Source organism: Papio anubis, unplaced genomic scaffold (genome assembly GCF_008728515.1).
Source record: "Papio anubis isolate 15944 unplaced genomic scaffold, Panubis1.0 scaffold1396, whole genome shotgun sequence".
NCBI lineage: Eukaryota > Metazoa > Chordata > Mammalia > Primates > Cercopithecidae > Papio > Papio anubis.
In genome coordinates this window covers 1-17653 of record NW_022161354.1, presented here as the reverse complement: position 1 = coordinate 17653, position 17653 = coordinate 1, and the positions used below count along the sequence as shown (strand labels likewise).

The 17653-nt window shown below is 53.4% G+C and overlaps 1 protein-coding gene across 1 annotated transcript; it reads left to right on the top strand.

Moving 5' to 3' along the window:
• Positions 1-614: 614 nt before the first annotated feature.
• On the top strand, positions 615-13677 carry LOC116272619 (protein HIDE1-like; the record flags this gene model as incomplete). The annotated part of the gene is made up of 5 exons (XM_031661367.1): positions 615-830; positions 2948-2975; positions 4406-4449; positions 7086-7123; positions 13115-13677. Coding segments are annotated over 5 exons (476 nt in total), but the record flags the coding sequence as incomplete, so codon positions are not given.
• Positions 13678-17653: the final 3976 nt, after the last annotated feature.

Sequence of the window (17653 nt, the reverse complement as noted above, 5' to 3'; positions counted from 1 at the left end):
TTTATTTTATTTTATTTTATTTTTTTGAGACGGAGTCTCGCTCAGTCGCCCAGGCTGGAGTGCAGTGGCCGGATCTCAGCTCACTGCAAGCTCCGCCTCCTGGGTTCACGCCATTCTCCTTCCTCAGCCTCCCGAGTAGCTGGGACTACAGGCGCCCGCCACCTCGCCTGGCTAATTTTTTGTATTTTTTATTAAAGACGAGGTTTCACCGTGTTAGCCAGGATGGTCTCGATATCCTGACCTCATGATCCGCCCGTCTTGGCCTCCCAAAGTGCTGGGATTACAGGCTTGAGCCACCGCGCCCGGCCTTTATGTTTTTAATATAGACAGAATTTCCCTGTGGCTAGACTGGTCTTGAGCTCCTGGCCTCAAGTAATCCACCTGCCTTAGGCTCCCACAATGTTGGGATTACATGCATGAATCACCGCTCCTGGCTTAAGAGATCTATCCTATGCAGTGCTAGGCAGAGGAGTAAAACTCTTTTCCCAGTGGTACCTCCAAAGTCCCAGACTTAGCTCTCATTGGCTCCACTTGGGTTACGTGCTCATCCTGAACCAATCATAATAGCCAGGAGTGAGGGATATGCTAATTGGCCAGACACAAAGTTTGCTAAGTCTCTTGGGTCCATCTGCATTCATGTTCTTTGGTTGGGGGTTATGGGGTAAGGGCTGGCTACTCAAAGGTTACCTGGAGAGATGGTACTGACCTGCCCACTCTCTTTTCTGATTTTCCTCCAGTGCCCACTTGGATCTTGGTGCTCTCCCTGAGCCTGGCTGGTGCCGTCTTCCTCCTCGCTGGGCTGGTGGCTGTTGTCCTGGTGGTCAGAAGAGGTAACAGCATGCAAAGAAAGCCTGGCACACAAGTTGCCAGTTGACAACTTCTGGAACGTGAAAATGTGCTTACACTCATAACTCACACCATTTTGTTTTCAGGTTCAATAATTTGTTCATCACACTCCTTTTAAAAATATTTATTTATTTATTTATTATTTTTCTTCTCAGGCAGAGTCTCGCTCTGTTGCCCAGGCTGGAGTGCAGTGGTGCGATCTCGGCTCACTGCAACCTCCACCTTCGAGGTTCAAGCGATTCTCCTGCCTCAGCCTCTCAAGTAGCTGGGATTACAGGTGTGCACTACCATGCTTGGCCAATGTTTGTATTTTTAGTAGAGATGGGGTTTCGCCATGTTTCCCAAGCTGGTCTTGAACTCCTGACCTCAGGTGATCCGCCCGCCTCGGCCTCCCAAAGTGTTGGGATTACAGGCGTGAGCCACAGTCCCTGGCCTAAAAATTTTGTATTTGGAGACTCACTCTGTCACCCAGGCTGGAGTGCAATGGCAGGATCATAGCTCGCTGCATCCTTGACCTCCTGGGCTCAAGCAGTTCTCCTGCCTCAGCCTCCAAAGTAGCTGGGACCACAGGTGCGTGCCACCACACGCAGCTAATTATTTATTTTATTTTTTTTAAAGACAAGGTCTTGCTATGTTGCCCAGGCTGGGTAACTCCTGGGTTCAAGCAATCCTCCCACCTCAGCCTCCCAAAAGTTCTGGGACCACAGGCGCACACTACCATACCCAGCTAATTTTTTAAAAATATTTTTTGTTGACTGGGTGTGGTGGTTCACGCCTGTAATCCCAGCACTTTGGGAGGCCAAGGCGGGCAGATCACCTGAGGTTGGGAGTTCAATACCAGCCTGACCAACATGGAGAAACCCTACCTCCACTAAAAATACAAAATTAGTTGGGCGTGGTGGCGCATGCCTGTAATCCCAGCTACTCGGGAGGCTGAGGCAGGAGAATCACTTGAACCCAGGACGTGGCAGTTGCGGTGAGCTAAGATTGTGCCATTGCACTCCAGCCTGGGTAACGAGCAAAACTCCGTCTCAAAAAAAAAATTTTTTTGTTGTTGAGATCGGGTCTTGCTATGTTGCCCAGGTTGGTCTTGAACTCCTGGGCTCAAGTGATCCTCCTGCTTCAGCCTCCCAAAATGCTGGGATTACAGGCATGTGCCAGCATGCCCAGCCAAATTATGTGTGTGTGTGTGTGTGTGTGTATTTTGAGATGGAGTCTCACCCTGTGACCCAGGCTGGAGTGCAGTGAGGTGATCTCGACTCACTTGCTCTATTGCCAGGCTGGAGTGCAGTGGCACGATCTTGGCTCACTGCAACCTCCGCCTCCTAGGTTCAAGTGATTCTCATGCCTCAGCTTCCCGAGTAGCTGGGACTACAGGCGCGTGCCACCACACCCAGCTAACTTTTGTATTTTTAGTGGAGACAGGGTTTCACCATGTTGTCCAGGATGGCCCAGCACTTTGGGAGGCCAAGGTGGGCAGATCACAAGGTCAGGAGTTTGAGACCAGCCTGGGCAATATGGTGAAACCCCATCTCTACTGAAAACACAAAAATTAGCCGAGCGTGGTGATGTGTACCTGTAGTCCCAGCTACATGGGAGGCTGAGGCAGAAGAATTGCTTGAACCCAGGAGGCGGAGGTTGCAGTGAGTCGAGATCACACCACTGCACTCCAGCTTGGGCAGCAGAACGAGACTCCATCTCGAAAAACAAAACAAAACACAAACAAAAATCTGAGGCCTTCCAGGCCAGGCGGGGTGGCTCATGCCTGTAATCCCAGCACTTTGGAAGGCCAAGGCAGGTGGATCACTCGAGGTCAGGAGTTCAAGACGAGTCTGGCCAAAATGACGAAACCTCTACTAAAATACAAAAATAGCTGGGCCTGGTGGTGCGCACTTGTAATCCCAGCTACTCGGGAGGCTGAGGCAGGAGAATCGCTTAAATCCAGGAGGCAGAGGTTGCAGTGAGCCAAGATTGAGCCACTGCACTCCAGCCTGGGTGACAAAGTGAGACTCTGTCTTAAGAAAAAAAAAAAAAAAAACAGAAATTGCCGGATACAGTTAGGACCAAAATCTAACACATGCTCATTTCTTTTTTGTTCTAGTTAAACTCAAAAATTTACAGAAGAAAAGGTGAGATCATCCCTGGAGACCCACAGAGGGAGGTTTGGGGATAGAAGGACACTTCCCTGGCGGGGTGGGCACTCCATGCCCCCCCACAAACAGCGCCTCCTGGTGGGCATGCTGCATAATGGGAACAGGTGCCATTTATTAAGTGCCTCCTGTGTGCTGGAGGAGTGTGCTAGGACTCTCTGAAGCTGGAGCTCCTTATCCTTATGGCAGCCCTGGAAACAGGCACTATGAATAGCCCTGTTTTACAGAAGAGAGGACTGAGGCTCAGCGCTGAGTCACAGAGCGAGCAGTTTGCCCAGGGAGAGGCCCTTCCCCATACCCCTTTACCCCCAGCTGCCAGAAAATGGTCACAATCACTCTGGATACCCACAAGCAGTTTCTAAAGAATGCCCCTGGGTGGCCGGGCGCCGTGACTCACGCCTGTAATCCCAGCACTTTGGGAGGCCGAGACGGGCGGATCACGAGGTCAGGAGATCGAGACCATCCTGGCTAATACAGTGAAACTCCGTCTCTACTAAAAATACAAAAATTAGCCGGACGTGGTAGCGGGCGCCTGTAGTCCCAGCTACATGGGAGGCTGAGGCAGGAGAATGGCGTGAACCCAGGAGGCGGAGCTTGCAGTGGGTGGAGATGGCGCCACTGCACTCCAGCCTGGGTGACAGAGCGAGACTCCGTCTCAAAAAAAAAAAAAAAAAAAATGCCCCTGGGGTTGTGCGATGCCCAATTGCACTGTAGGCGATGGCCCAGGTTCCTGGGCGCCAGGATGTCCTAACTGGCCCTGGCCTTAGTTTCTCTCCTCTGACAGTGGGGAGACATCCTGCTGCCTGGTGGTAAAGACCTGCTCTGGAGATTGAATCCCAGCTTCACCTGGCTGTGGACCTCCTACCCAGAAGAATATATATATGTATTTTTTTTTTAGACGGAGTCTCACTCTGTCGCCCAGACTGGAGTGCAGTGGCGCAATCTCAGCTCACTGCAACCTCCGCCTCCCGGGTTCAAGAGATTCTCCTGCCTCAGACTCTGGAGTAGCTGGGACTATAGGCATGCACCACCACACCTGGCTAATTTTTGTATTTTTTAGTAGAGATGGGGTTTCACCATGTTGTCCAGGCTGGTCTTGAACTCCTGACCTCAAGTGATCCCCCGCCTCGGCCTCCCGAAGTGCTGGGATTACAGGTGTGAGCCCCTGCACCTGGCCCAAGAGAATTTCCATGTTTTTTTTCTTTCCCCGGCCGAGGGGCTGTCCTACAGTGTGACAGCTCCAGAAATCAGGATGTTACTGCTTTTCTGTGAGGAAGACCCATCGGTCAGTGGGTGGGGAGCAAAGGCTATGTTTTGGTTGTGGTTTGGGGCTAGAGCTTTCCCAATCAAGCCTCCTGACTCAAGGGGCAACCCTGGTCCCTGTCACTTTCTCCTGAATTCCTTTGCAGAGATCGAGAATCCTGCTGGGCCCAGATTAACTTCAACAGCACAGGTCTGTGCCTCCACACTCCTGACTCCGGTGGGGAAAGGATTACACCTCCAAATGCCATCAGACCTCATCACACGCCAATCAAATTTCTGTGACTGCTTGTTCCCTTTAGGGTCAAAACACACCCTCACCACCTCTTCCCCTGGGTTCTCACCTTCTCTCCTTTAACTTAACCTAAAGGTCACCTCTTCTGGGAAGCCTTCCCTGACTCCCTAGACAGGGTCTGTGCCTGCTACTTACAGGAGCCCAGGACCGACCATTCTTCTTACCCCTTGGTAGAAATACAATTAGGTGGCCTGGTGCGGTGGCTCACGCCTGTAATCCCAACACTTTGGGATGCCGAGGCAGGCGGATCACAAGGTCAGGAGATCGATACCATCCTGGCCAACGTGGTGAAACCCTGTCTCTACTAAAAATACGAAAATTAGCTGGGCATGGTGGCGCATGCCTGTAATCCCAGCTGCTTGGGAGGCTGAGACAAGAGAATCGCTTGAACCCAGGAGGCAGAGGTTGCAGTGAGCCAAGATGCCACCACTGCACTCCAGCCTGGTGACAGAGCAAGACTCTGCCTCAAAAAAAGGAAGAAAGAAACAAAAATGAACCTCAAAAAAAGGAAGAAAAAAACAAAAATGAAACAGAATTAAGTGATCATTGTGTGCTTGCATATTTAATACTCATTTCCTCTGCTGGACAGCCAGCTCCATGGGGAAAGGACCGTGTCTATCTCGGGGACTCCGGGGCCACACTTGCCTTCCAGAACATGTCATTCTGCCAGCTTCCCCAAGGGGGTGAGAGGCAGCCAGTCTGTCATGTAGGATGTTCTCTTGAAGGCACCCCAAGCAGAGAAATGTATTCTCTGTATTTCATTCCTGGTCTGACACACACATTTATTGAGCACTTCCTGTGTGCTGAGGTCTGGGAGGGTCCTTTTATAATCAAGACAGATGTGCGCTCTGTGCACAACCCCATTCTCCAATGGGGAACAGCCCGTGGTAGCACCAGACTGTGTCTGGGACAAGGCAGGTGGTCCCCTGAGGAAGTGATGCTTTTCTTTTTTTTTTTTTGAGGCGGAGTTTCACTCTTGTTGCCCAGGCTGGAGTGCAATGGCACAATCTCGGCTCACCACAACCTTTGCCTCCCAGGATCAAGCAATTCTCCTGCCTCAGCCTCCCTAGTAGCTGGGATTATAGGCATGCGCCACCACGCCCAGCTAATTTTTGTATTTTTAGTAGAGACGGGGTTTCTCCATGTTGGTCAGGCTGGTCTCGAACTCCCGACCTCAGGTGATCCACCCGCCTCGGCCTCCCAAAGTGCTGGGATTACAGGCGTGAGCCACTGCGCCCGGCCTCCTTTTTTTTTTTTTTGAGACACAGTCTAGCTGTGTTGCCCAGGTTGGAGTGCAGTGGCCTGATCTCAGCTCACTGTAACCTCTGCCTCCCGGGTTCAAGCGATTTTCCTGCCCCAGCCTCTCGAGTAGCTGGGATTACAGGCGTGAGCCACCATGCCCAGCTAATTTTTGTATTTTTAGTAGAGGTAGGGTGTCACCATGTTGGCCTGGCTGGTCTCGAACTCATGACCTCAGGTATCTACCCACCTCAGCTTCCCAAAGTGCTGAGATTACAGGCAGTTACAGGCATGAGCTATCGCGCCCGGCCCTGTTTTTTTTTGTTGTTTTTGTCTTTGTTTTTGAGACAGAGTCTTGCTCTGTCACCCAGACAGGAGCACAGTGGCTCAATCATAGCTCACTGCAGCCTTGACCTCCTAGGCTGAAGTGAAACTCCCCTCTCAGCCTCCTGAGTAGCTGGGACCACAGGTACACACCACCACATTCAGCTACTTTTTAAATTTTTTTTTTCTAGAGACAAAGAATTGTGTTGCCTAGGCTGGTCTTGAACTCCTGGGCTCAAGTGATCCTCCCTCCTTGGCCTTCCAAAGCATTGGGATTACAGCCGTGAGCCACCTCACCTGGCTAGAAGTGATGTTTAAGCAGAGACCTACAAGAATGGGTGATGGAGGCCAGGTGCAGTGACTCCCGCCTCTAATCCCAGCACTTTGGGAGGCCGAGGCAGGCAGATCTCTTGGGGCCAGGAGTTCGAGACCAGCCTGGCCAACATGGTGAATCCCAATCTCTACTAAAAATATAAAAATTATCTGGGTGTAGTGGTGCATGCCTGTAATCCCAGCTATTAGGACGCTGAGGCAGGACAATCATTTGAACCCAGGAGGCAGAAATTGCAGTGAGCCGAGATTGCGCCATTGCACTCCAGCCTGGGCAACAGAGTGAGACTCCTTCTCAAAAACGAGAAAAAACAAAAAAATGGGTGATGGAGCAATTGGAGGAGAGCCTGGGGAGGAGGAGGAGCTGGCAGGTGCTCCTTCTGGAAGGCCTGAGATAAGATTCCCATTTTCCCCAGGGCAGTGAGATCCCCCCTACACACAGGAACCTAGTCCCCTGTGTGTAGAAGGACTAGGTTCCGTTTGTAGCTGTGAACAGTTCACCATGCAGAATGGGTTGAAAGGGCGCCATAGAGGATGCTGGGAGATGGACCCCAATTGCTTCCCTGTGGGCGGGGATGGCAGGGAGCAGGGAAGTTACAACTGGTCCCCAATCCTGGGTTTTCTTTCTCTTTCTGTTTCAGACATGTCCTTCGATAACTCCCTGTTTACCGTCTCTGCGGTGAGTGGTTCTTTTTCTTGGAACCAGTTTTCTGCTGACCGTCCTACCTGGAGAATGGGGCGGGCTCAAGGGGCACCACGAGGCTAAGTTGACCTGCTGTCTCTAAGCTGCGGGGGGGCAAAGAAAAGCCCAGAATCACTAAACAGGGACTCGGTGAGCCAAGCGTTGGCTCTGAAAAATCCCAGGGGGTGTGAGGATTGAAGGTGGTGACGTCAGGCTGTTGTGTGGCCACAGGCAGGCCTCTTGGGGGTATGTCCTGGCCTGGTCAGTGCTGCCTTTGGTCTCAGTCTTTACTGCCCCTCAGAATGGTGACAGAGGATTTCGGGTGACCTGGTGGCCTCTCTGAGGTTATTCATGGAGACTTGTGACAATCTGATGCATGCTGTGATCAGTCCCCTCTGGGTATAAAGAAAATGAAGTTGCTGGGCATGGTGGCTCACGCCTGTAATCCCAGCACTTTGGAAGGCCAAGGTGGGCGGGTCAGGAGTTTGAGACCAGCCTGACCAATATCGTGAAACCTCATCTCTGCTAAATACAAAAAATTAGCCAGGCGTGGTGGTGCATGCTTGTAATCTCAGCTACTTGGGAGGCTGAGACAGGAGAATCACTTGGACCCAGGAGGTGGAGGTAGCAGTGAGCTAAGTTTGAGCCATTGCACTCCAGCCTGGACTACAAGAGCAAAACTCCATTTCAAACAAAGAAACAAATAAAAATAAAAAAGTAAAAATGCCAAGATTACCCCAAAATGTAGCTGTGTAGAGAGTCCCACAGACCCAGGTTTAAATCTCAGCCCTGACACTGTGTGACGTTGGGGAACAATATCCCCCAAAAGCAGAGGGGAGGAATTTTTTTTTATTTTTTCGAGACGGAATCTAGCTCTGTTGCCCAGGCTGGAGCGCAGTGGCGTGATCTTGGCTCACACAACTCCCGAATCCCGGGTTCAAGTGATTCTCATGCCTCAGCCTCCCAGGTAGCTGGGATCACAAGCATGGGCTACTACACCCAGCTGATTTTTGTATTTTTAGTAGCCACGGGGTTTCACCATGCTGGCCAGGCTGGTCTCAAACTCTTGACCTCAGGTGATCCACCCACCTCGGCCTCTCAAAGTGCTGGGATTACAGGCGTGAGTAACCATGCTGGCTAGCTGCGGAAGCTGCTTTAGACAGGAGATCAGGAAAGTCTGAGATGGGTGACAAGCAGGAGGTGGGGAAGATTGGGGATGATTGATCCAGGCTGAGGACACATTTTTGGCACAGCCCAGGAAGCTGGGGTGGAGCGAGGAGTCGGAGGGGACCCCATGGGGAGCTTTGACTTGACCGCTATTGAGGGTTCCCAGTATAGGAGGGAGGGGACCGAATTCAGGTGCATACAGGCGCCCTCTGGTGGCTTCTGCAGGGAGGACAGATTTGGGGAAAGCAGGGATCAGGGGAAGGCAGGAGCCTGGATACTGAAGAGCAGGGCCAAGGGTACACCAAGGGGTGGGTGGTTTGGCCCAAAATGTTGGCAGTGGAGTTCGAAGAAGTGATCAGATGCAGGTTAGGGGAGAGAAAGCACAGAGCTGGTTTTTGATGAGGGGGCCAAAGGAGAAGAGGGAGGCCAAGGAGGGCGAGGCTTGGAGGGTCAGGAGCGTAGAGTTGTCCACGGCCTGGGAGCAGATGGAGAGGGGAGTCTGCAGTTCCGGAGAGAGGTCAGTTCTAGAGATAGACTAGGAGTGCCCAGGATACAGATGGCAGGAAGGAAGGGGGCTTGGCATGGGCCCGTGCAGCCCTCTGAGGTCTTTGCTTCCAGAATAAATCCTGAGGCCATAAGAAAAACCCAGCAGGCAGGGCTCGATTTAAATGTTTCCATGAGAATCCACACTGCGCAGAATACCAGCCTGGTGATGCCCCCTCTCCCCACTTTTTGAGGTAGTTTTTATTTATTTATTTTTGTTTGTTTGTTTGTTTTTTGAGATGGAGTCTTGCTCTGTCACCCAGGCTGGACAGCAGTGGCATGATCTCAGTTCACTGCAACCTCCGCCTCCTGGATTCAAGCGATTCTCCTGCCTCCGCTTCCTGAGTAGCTGGGATTACAGGTGCCCGCCACCACGCCTGGCTAATTTTTGTATTTTTAGTAGGGATGGTTTTTCACCATGTTGGCCAGGCTGGTCTCCAACTCTCGACCTCAGGCGATCCACCTGCCTTGGTCTCCCAAAGTGCTGGGATTACAGGCGTGAGCGACCGTGCCCAGCCTTTTATTTGTTTTTTACTTGTTTTTTGTTTTTTTCTTAAGGACGAGGCGTGGTGGCTCATGCCTGTAATCCCATCACTTTAAGAGGCTGAGGTGGGAAGATTGCTCGAGCCTGGGAGGTTGAGTCTGCAGTGAGCTATTATTGCATCACTGCACTCCAGCCTGGGTGACAGAGCAAGACTTTGTCTCAAACAAACAAAAAATGTCAGTATGAAAAACATTCACCTGTCAAAATATACAATAAAGTTTTCTTACTAAGTCACACCTCTTCATCCATTGGTATTCCTTTCTGCAGACATGCAGGTAACCACTGTTGGCAGCTGCATGTGGCAAACACACGCAGAGGTGGATCTGTACCTTCACCTACCACCTTTGCCAATTTTTTTTTGAGACAGGGTCTTGCCCTGTCTCCCAGGCTGCAGTGCGCGGTGGCACCATCATAGCTCACTGCAGCCTTGATCACCTGGGCTCAAAAGATCCTCCAGCCTCAGCCTCCTGAGTAGCTGGGACCACAGGCATCCACCACCATGCCCGGCTAATTTATTTTTATTTATTTATTTATTTTTCTTCTTTTTATTTATTTATTTTTCTTATTTTTATTTTTATTTTTTATTTTTTTGTTGTTGTTGTTGAGACGGAGTCTTGCTCTGTCGCCCAGGCTGGAGTGCTGTGGCTGGATTTCAGCTCACTGCAAGCTCCACCTCCCAGGTTTACACCATTCTCCTGCCTCAGCCTCCCAAGTAGCTGGGACTACAGGCGCCTGCCACCACGCCCGGTTAATTTTTGTATTTTTTTTAGTAGAGACGGGGTTTCACTGTGTTCGCCAGGATGGTCTCGATCTCCTGACCTCATGATCCGCCCGTCTCGGCCTCCCAAAGTGCTGGTATTACAGGCTTGAGCCACCGCACTGGCCTATTTTTATTTTTAAATTTTATTTTATTTATTAATTTTTTGAGATAGAGTTTTGTTCTTTTGTCCAGACTGGAGTAAAGGGTGGCATGATCTCGGCTCACTGCAACCTCCTGGGTTCAAGTGGTTCTCCTGCCTCAGCCTCCCAAGTAGCTGGGATTATAGGCACCTGCCACCATGCCTGGCTAATTTTTTTTTTTTTTTTTTTTTGAGACGGACTCTCGCTCTGTAGCCAGGCTGGAGTGTAGTGGCGTCATCTTGGCTCACTGCAACCTCAACCTCCTGGGTTCAAGCGATTCTCCTGCCTCAGCCTCCCGAGTGGCTGGGATTACAAGCGAGCACCAGCACGCCCAGCTAATTTTTTTCTTTTGTATTTTTAGTAGAAATGGGGTTTCACCATGTTTGTCAGGCTAGTCTTGAATTCCTGACCTCAAATGATCTACCTGCATTGGCCTCCCAAAGTGCTGGGATGTCTTTTTTTTTAACATACAGTTTTACTTTGTTGCCCAGGTTGGAGTGCAGTGGTGTGCTCTTGGCTTGCTGCAACCTCTGCCTCCTGGGTTCAAGAGCAAAACTCCATCTCAGGAAAAAAAAAAAGTTCTTCCTTTTTTTTTTTTTTTTTTTGAGACACGGCTCACTCTGTTGCCCAGACTGGAGTGCAGTGGTATGATCTCGACTCACCGCAACCTCCGCCTCCCAGGCTCAAGCGATTCTCCTGCCTCAACCTCCCGAGTAGCTGGGATTACAGGTGCCTGCCACCACGCCCGGTTAATTTTTGTATTTTTAGTAGAGACGGGGTTTCACTGTGTTGGCCAGGCTGGTCTCGAACTCCTGACCTCAGGTGATCCTCCCGCCTCGACCTCCCAAAGTGCTGGGATTTGCCGGCCTGTTCTTCCTTTAAAAAGGAATCACATTCTATTGTATGGATGCACCAAGTTTTGTTGATGGACACTTGGGTTGTTTCCACCTTTTGGCTAGTATGCAGAACCCTGCCATGACCATGAGTATGCAGATTTCTTTTGGAGTCTCTGCTTTCACTCTGGTTTCCTTTTGAAGCCTTATACAGCTTTGTTGTTGGCTGAAATGATAAGGCAGCAGCTGACCTGTCTCTAGCTTTCCCCATTACCTTGCTGAGGGTGTCTGATATGCAACTTTGTAACACCCTTTCAGGTGGGATCCACTATTTTCTTTTTACAAACAAGGACATTGAGGCTGATAATGGGCCTAGGGTCACCCAGCTTGGGAGGAACAGGACTGTGGGTGGAACCCCCAGACTGATGTCAACTGAGTAGCTTCAGTTCTAGAAGTTCATCTCTCCTTAACTAGGATCAGAGTCAGAAACCTCCAAGGCAGAAGAGGTGGTAGACTTTTGAGGAATGTTTTGCCCAAAATGGGAAGGGAAGAGGAGATAATATTATTTATTTATTTTATTTTATTTTTATTTTTTATTTATTTGTTTTTTTGAGACGGAGTCTCCTTCTGTCACCCAGGCTGGAGTGCAATAGTGTGATCTCAGCTCACTGCAACCTCCGCCTCCCGGATTCAAGCCGTTCTCCTGCCTCAGCCTTCTGAGTAGCTGGGACTACAGGTGCTTGCCACTACGCCCGGCTAATTTTTTGTATTTTTAGTAGAGACGGGGTTTCACTACGTTGGCCAGGCTGGTCTCAAACTCCTGACCTTGTGATCCACCCACCTTGGCCTCCCAAAGTGCTGGGATTACAGGCATGAGCCACCGCGCCTGGCCTTATTTATTTTTTATTTTTATTATTATTATTATTATTATTTTTTGAGACAGAGTCTCGCTCTGTCACCCAGGCTATAGTGCAGAGGTGTGATCTCAGCTCACTGCAAGCTCCGCCTCCCGGGTTCACACCATTCTCCTGCCTTGGTCTCCCAAGTAGCTGGGACTACAAGTGCCCGCCACCACACCTGGCTAAATTTTTGTATTTTTAGTAGAGAGGGGGTTTTACCGTGTTAGCCAGGATGGTCTCGATCTCCTGACCTCATGATCCGCCTGCCTCGGCCTCCCAAAGTGCTAGGATTACAGGCATGAGCCACTGCGCCCGGCCAATATTATTTATTTATTATTTATTTATTTTTTGAGACAAAGTCTCACTCTGTTCCCCAGGCTGGAGTGGAGTGCCAGGATCTCGGCTCACTGCACCCTTCACCTCCCAGGTTCAAGTGATTCTCCTGCCTCAGCTTCCCGAGTAGCTGGGATTACAGGCCTGTACCACCACACCCAGCTAATTTTTATATTTTTCTGAGAGGGTTTCACCATGTTGGCCAAGCTGGTCTCGAACTCCTGACCTCAGGTGATCCACCTGCCTCGGTCTCCCAAAGTGCTAGGATTACAGGCGTGATCCACCGCGCCCAACAGAGGAGATAATATTAACAGTTGTGTTCACTTAGCAAAGAAGAGCTTATGATGTGCCATTTGCTTTATCTGTTTTACTCTTTTAAGCCTCATAGCAGCCCTTAGCTGGGCATGGTGGCACATGCCTGTAATCCCAGCTACTTGGGAGGCTTAGGCAGGAGAATCGCTAGGAAGTGGTGGGTACTAGCATTCTCCCCATTTTGCAGAAGGGGAAACTGAGGTATAGAGGGGTTAAGCCACACAACTGAGGTTACACTGCTATAAAGTGATGGAACTGGGGTTTGAATCCAGGCTCTCTGGTCCCCAATTTAGCAGAGAGGAAGGCAGGAGAAGGGAAGACCAGGACAGGTGGGTGTGGGTGGAGGCAGGATGAGAGGAGACCTGCTGGGCAGAGTCTCAGGCTCAGAATATGGAGAAACCCTAGATCCTGAAACCCCAAATCACCCACTTCTGTGTTTCTTCTTCCATTGACAAAGAAAACGATGCCAGAAGAAGACCCGGCCACCTTGGATGATCACTCAGGCACCACTGCCACCCCCAGCAACTCCAGAACCCGGAAGAGACCCACTTCTACGTCCTCCTCGCCTGAGATCCCGGAATTCAGCACTTTCCGGGCCTGCCAGTGAGGCTGAGGTCTGGGGGCCCCCTCCTGTCTCCAGGCATTCGGGGACCTGAGGTCCTTCCAGCTACTTCTGGGGGGGCTCTGTCGGCTGCTTTCTCAGGGAATTGCACAGAGGAAAGGAAGGGGATTTTCATCACAGAGGAGTGGGAAAGGGAACACAGGCAAGGGCCTGGCACTGGACAGACAACAGGAAGTTCCCATGTCGACCTTCAGCTCCTCAGGACCACCAGAGAAGATGTCAGGACCCCTTCTTGTCCCCCAGCTGGGCCATAAGAGGTCTCAGGTCTCTGCACACCCCTGGAATTCCTCCCTTCCCTGCTGGGTTTTTGAGCATAGGGTGCCCTTGGGTGTGTTGTGTGTCTGCCTGCTGGCTTGCTTAAGTTATTAATTATAACATGGGTCAGGTTGTTCCCAGGCCTCTATGGAGTGGAATCCTTCAAGCTGGGGACCTCTGGATCCCATGGTTGGATGGCTGGGGGGTGGGGCATGCCTGAATTCACCAAATTTGAAGCATCTCTCAGGGGCAGTCAGAGTGGTGTATGCGGAAGCTCCTAGGGGTGTGGGGAGTGCAGCAGTGCCATGCCGGGGTCTCTGCAACAGTACTTGGATTAGAGGGTTTAGGAGGTGGAATGACAAGGGTGTAGGGGTGGAGGGACATGAAGGAGAATGAGGGCCCCTCGCAGTGGCTCACACCTATAATTCCAGCACTTTGGGAGGCCGAGGCGGGAGGATTGCTTGAGCCCAGGAGGTCGAGGCTGCAGTAAGCTGTGATGGCACCACTGCACTCCAGCCAGGGCAACACAGTGAGACCCTGTCTCAAAAAACAAAAGGGGCCGTGTACAGTGGCTCATGCTTGTAGTCTCAGCACTTTGGGAGGCCGAGACGGGCAGATCACCTGAAGTCAGGAGTTGAAGACCAGCCTGACCAACATGGTGAAACCCCGTCTCTACTAAAAATTAAAAAATTGCTGGGCGTCTCTACTAAAAATTTAAAAATGCCTGTAGTCCCAGCTACTCGGGAGGCTGAGGCAGGAGAATCACTTGAACCCAGGAGGTGGACGTTGCAGTGAGCCGAGATGGAGCCATTGCATTGCAGCCTGGGCGACAGAGCAAGACTCCGTCTCAAAAAAAGAAAAGAATGAGGCGTAAATGAGGTCTAGGGAAGAGTTAAAGCTGGGGTGCTGGGAAGTGGCCCAAGCCCACTGTATCGCCCAAAAGGGATGGAGTCACCCAAAATGAAGGGGGATGCGGAGAGAAGACGGGTTCGTGTGGTGGGAGAGGGGCTCTGCGCCTGGCCCGGCGGGACTCAGCAATGTTGGAGGAGGGGCTCAGAGGGGAGGAGGTCAAAGGATATCTTGTGCGAAAGGAGACAAACATTAAGGATTAAGAAGGGAGTGTGGGCAGAGATGATGGGGAAGGGAGGAGGATCGGTCGAATGTCGGGGGAGGTGTCCTTTCAACCCGGCTCAGGTTGCGCCTGGAGGCCAGGGCTCATCGGAAATGGTCGGTGCGCGGGACCGGAGTAAGAGGTTGAGGCCAAGGGGTGGGGGCGTGTCCCGGGCGCTGGCCACGCCTTTTCCCCCGCCCGTCCCCAGAGCGGGGCGCCTGACAAAGCGAGTCCGGGTGGGAGGGCGCGGGCAGGTACGGGGGCGGGGCCTCGTTGCGGCTGGGCCCCGCCTCCCTGCGGGCTGCCTCACAAAGCCGGGAGGGCGCGAGGGGCGGGGCCCGGTCTCAGGGGCGGGTCCATGTCGGGGCAGGGAAGCCGCCTCACGAAGCGCGGCTGCTCCTGCGGGGCGGGGCCCAGGGCGTGTTCGCGCGACCGAGCACCGCCCCCGCCATCCCAGCACCGCCTCACTCGAAAGCAGCCGTTAATGAGGCGCCAGCCTGGGGGCGGGTCCCAGTCCTCCGAGGGGCGTGTCCTCGCGCCCGAGCACCGCCCCCGACGTACCCTCCCGCCCCGCAGTTCCCGGGCGGTGGAGCCACCTCACAAAGCGGCGACCGTTCTCGCGGGGTGGGGCGAGGCCGGTCCCGCCCCACGGGGCGCCTCTCGCTCGCTCACTGGCTCTCCCCGCGCCGAGGGGCGGCCACCAGGGGCGGCGCTGCGCCACCGGGGCCGGGCGGGTCGCGGCGACGGTGGCAGTGGCGGCAGCAGCGGCGGCGGTGGGCGGCGCGTGGCCCGGCAGGCGGCGCTGCCCAGCTCGGCCTCGGCCTCGGCCTGCACACGGCGGCGGCGGCGGCGGCAGCGGTAGCAGCAGCAACATGGCAGCGAAAACTGGAGCCCAGGCACAGCAGCAGCAACAGCGGGAACCTGGAAACCAGATCCCTAAGATAGCAGCAGCGGCGGCGGCGGCGGTGGGGCCGGGCGCGGGCGGCGCGGGGTCGGCGGTCCCGGGTGGCGCGGGGCCCTGCGCGGCCGTGTCCGTGTTCCCCGGCGCCCGCCTCCTCACCATCGGCGACGCGAACGGCGAGATCCAGCGGCACGCGGAGCAGCAGGCGCTGCGCCTCGAGGTGCGCGCTGGCCCGGACGCGGCGGGCATCGCCCTCTACAGCCGTGAGTACGGGGCCCCGGGGCGGGCACAGGGCCCGGGCTGCGCACGAGGCCGGCCCGGGGCGGGGGCCGGCGGGGAGGGGCCCTGAGCGCGGGGGCCTGGCGTGGGGTCCCTGGGGCCGAGCCGGTGGCCCGCAGGGAGGGAGCGTGGAGGGCCGGTGCCAGGGGACAGAGAAAAGAGGGCGTGCTTGGTGGCTGGAGGGGCGAGGTGCCCAGAGTGAGCCAGGGAAGCGCGAAATGGGGAGTGAGGGGCCAGAGATTTGGGAGGGATGGGTGGGCAGGAAGTGGGGGGCTCTGAGTGGAAGGGGAATTTGGAGGACGCCAGGCGTGGGGGGCTTAAGCATGGGGGAGGGAGGCCCGGGGTGCGGGAGAGGTGGGTGTCTCGGGGGCGGGTGTGGCCGCCTCTGCAGGGAGGAGGGTGGGGCGTGGGCGGCCCGGGATCCCTCTGGGGACCCCCTGGATAGCTCAGGACGGTCGGAAAGTGTTCGCTGGTCTGGGGCGCCCGGGAGGACCGAGTTCCACCGCTGTGCGAGGCGTGGTGTTCAGGACCCCTGAGTGGGAAACTTCGGGACCTGGGGAGAGGGCCTATGCGAGGACGGTGGGAGACGCAGGATGAGCTCCTCGTGGAAACGTGGACGGGACGGGCCCCTTCCTGATGCCGGGTTTCGAAGCAAGGGGTAACAGCCTCCTCCCGTCTTCTTTTGGGGGATGTGAGAAGCTGGTTACATTTTCCGAAGCTGCTTTCAAAACTGACATTTCACTATGGGGGAAAGAAAAGCACAAATGTGTTTGCCAGCACCCCCCACCCCCGCTCCCAGTCTTTGTAGTTCATTCTTCTTCTTGTTACTCCTTTTCTTATCTGTTTTCTTTGATTCCTCGTTCACATTTTGCTACTCTGTGTCATTTGGCTTTGTCTCTCGGGGCTTCTTGCACTGATGCCCCGGGGAACCCCTCAGGAGGCCTCTAGCTGGCTTGGGTCCTGTGTGAATTTTTTGCCACTTTGGGAACAGCCCGATTAAAGGAAAGCCCGAGGAGCAGTCCGTTCACACTGGGTTTTCCCTGCACCTCGACTTTGAAAACGTGGACTAAAGGAGTTGTGTCTGCCACCCGAGGGTGCCGTCCCTTTTTGCTGGGGCAGAGCCTGGGTCTTCTTGGCCCAGATGAGAAGAGGGGAAGGAGGGTATTTCAGAGTTCTAGGCAGACACTCAGCTCAGCAGAACCCCAGATCATAAGCAAAACCTATCCACTGGGCAAGCATTGGTAGCCAACTCTGTCCTGAACAGAACAAAGTGGTGCAGCGTTTCTAAAACTAGGGTCCCAGGGCTTAGCCTCAAAGGAGTTCCGGGAGAGTTGGCTATCATTTTTAAATAAACCTTTAAAAAATTTTTTAGGACCAAGCGCGGTGGCTCAGCACTTTGGGAAGCTACGGTGGGAGGATCACTTGAGGTCAGGAGTTCGAGACCAGCTTGGCCAACATGGTGAAACCCCGTCTCAACTAAAAATACAAAACTTAGCCAGGCATGGTGGCATGTAGTCTCAGCTACTTGGGAGGCAGAGGCAGGAGAATCACTTGAACCTGGGAGGCGGAGGTTGCAATGAGCTGAGATCATGCTGTTGCACTCCAGCCTGGGAGACAGAGCAAGACTCTGTCTCAAAAAAAAAAAAATTTGGCCGGGCGCGGTGGCTCAAGCCTGTAATCCCAGCACTTTGGGAGGCCGAGGCGGGCGGATCACGAGGTCAGGAGATCGAGACCATCCTGGCTAACATGGTGAAACCCCGTCTCTACTAAAAATACAAAAAACTAGCCGGGCATGGTGGCGGGCGCCTGTAGTCCCAGCTACTCGTGA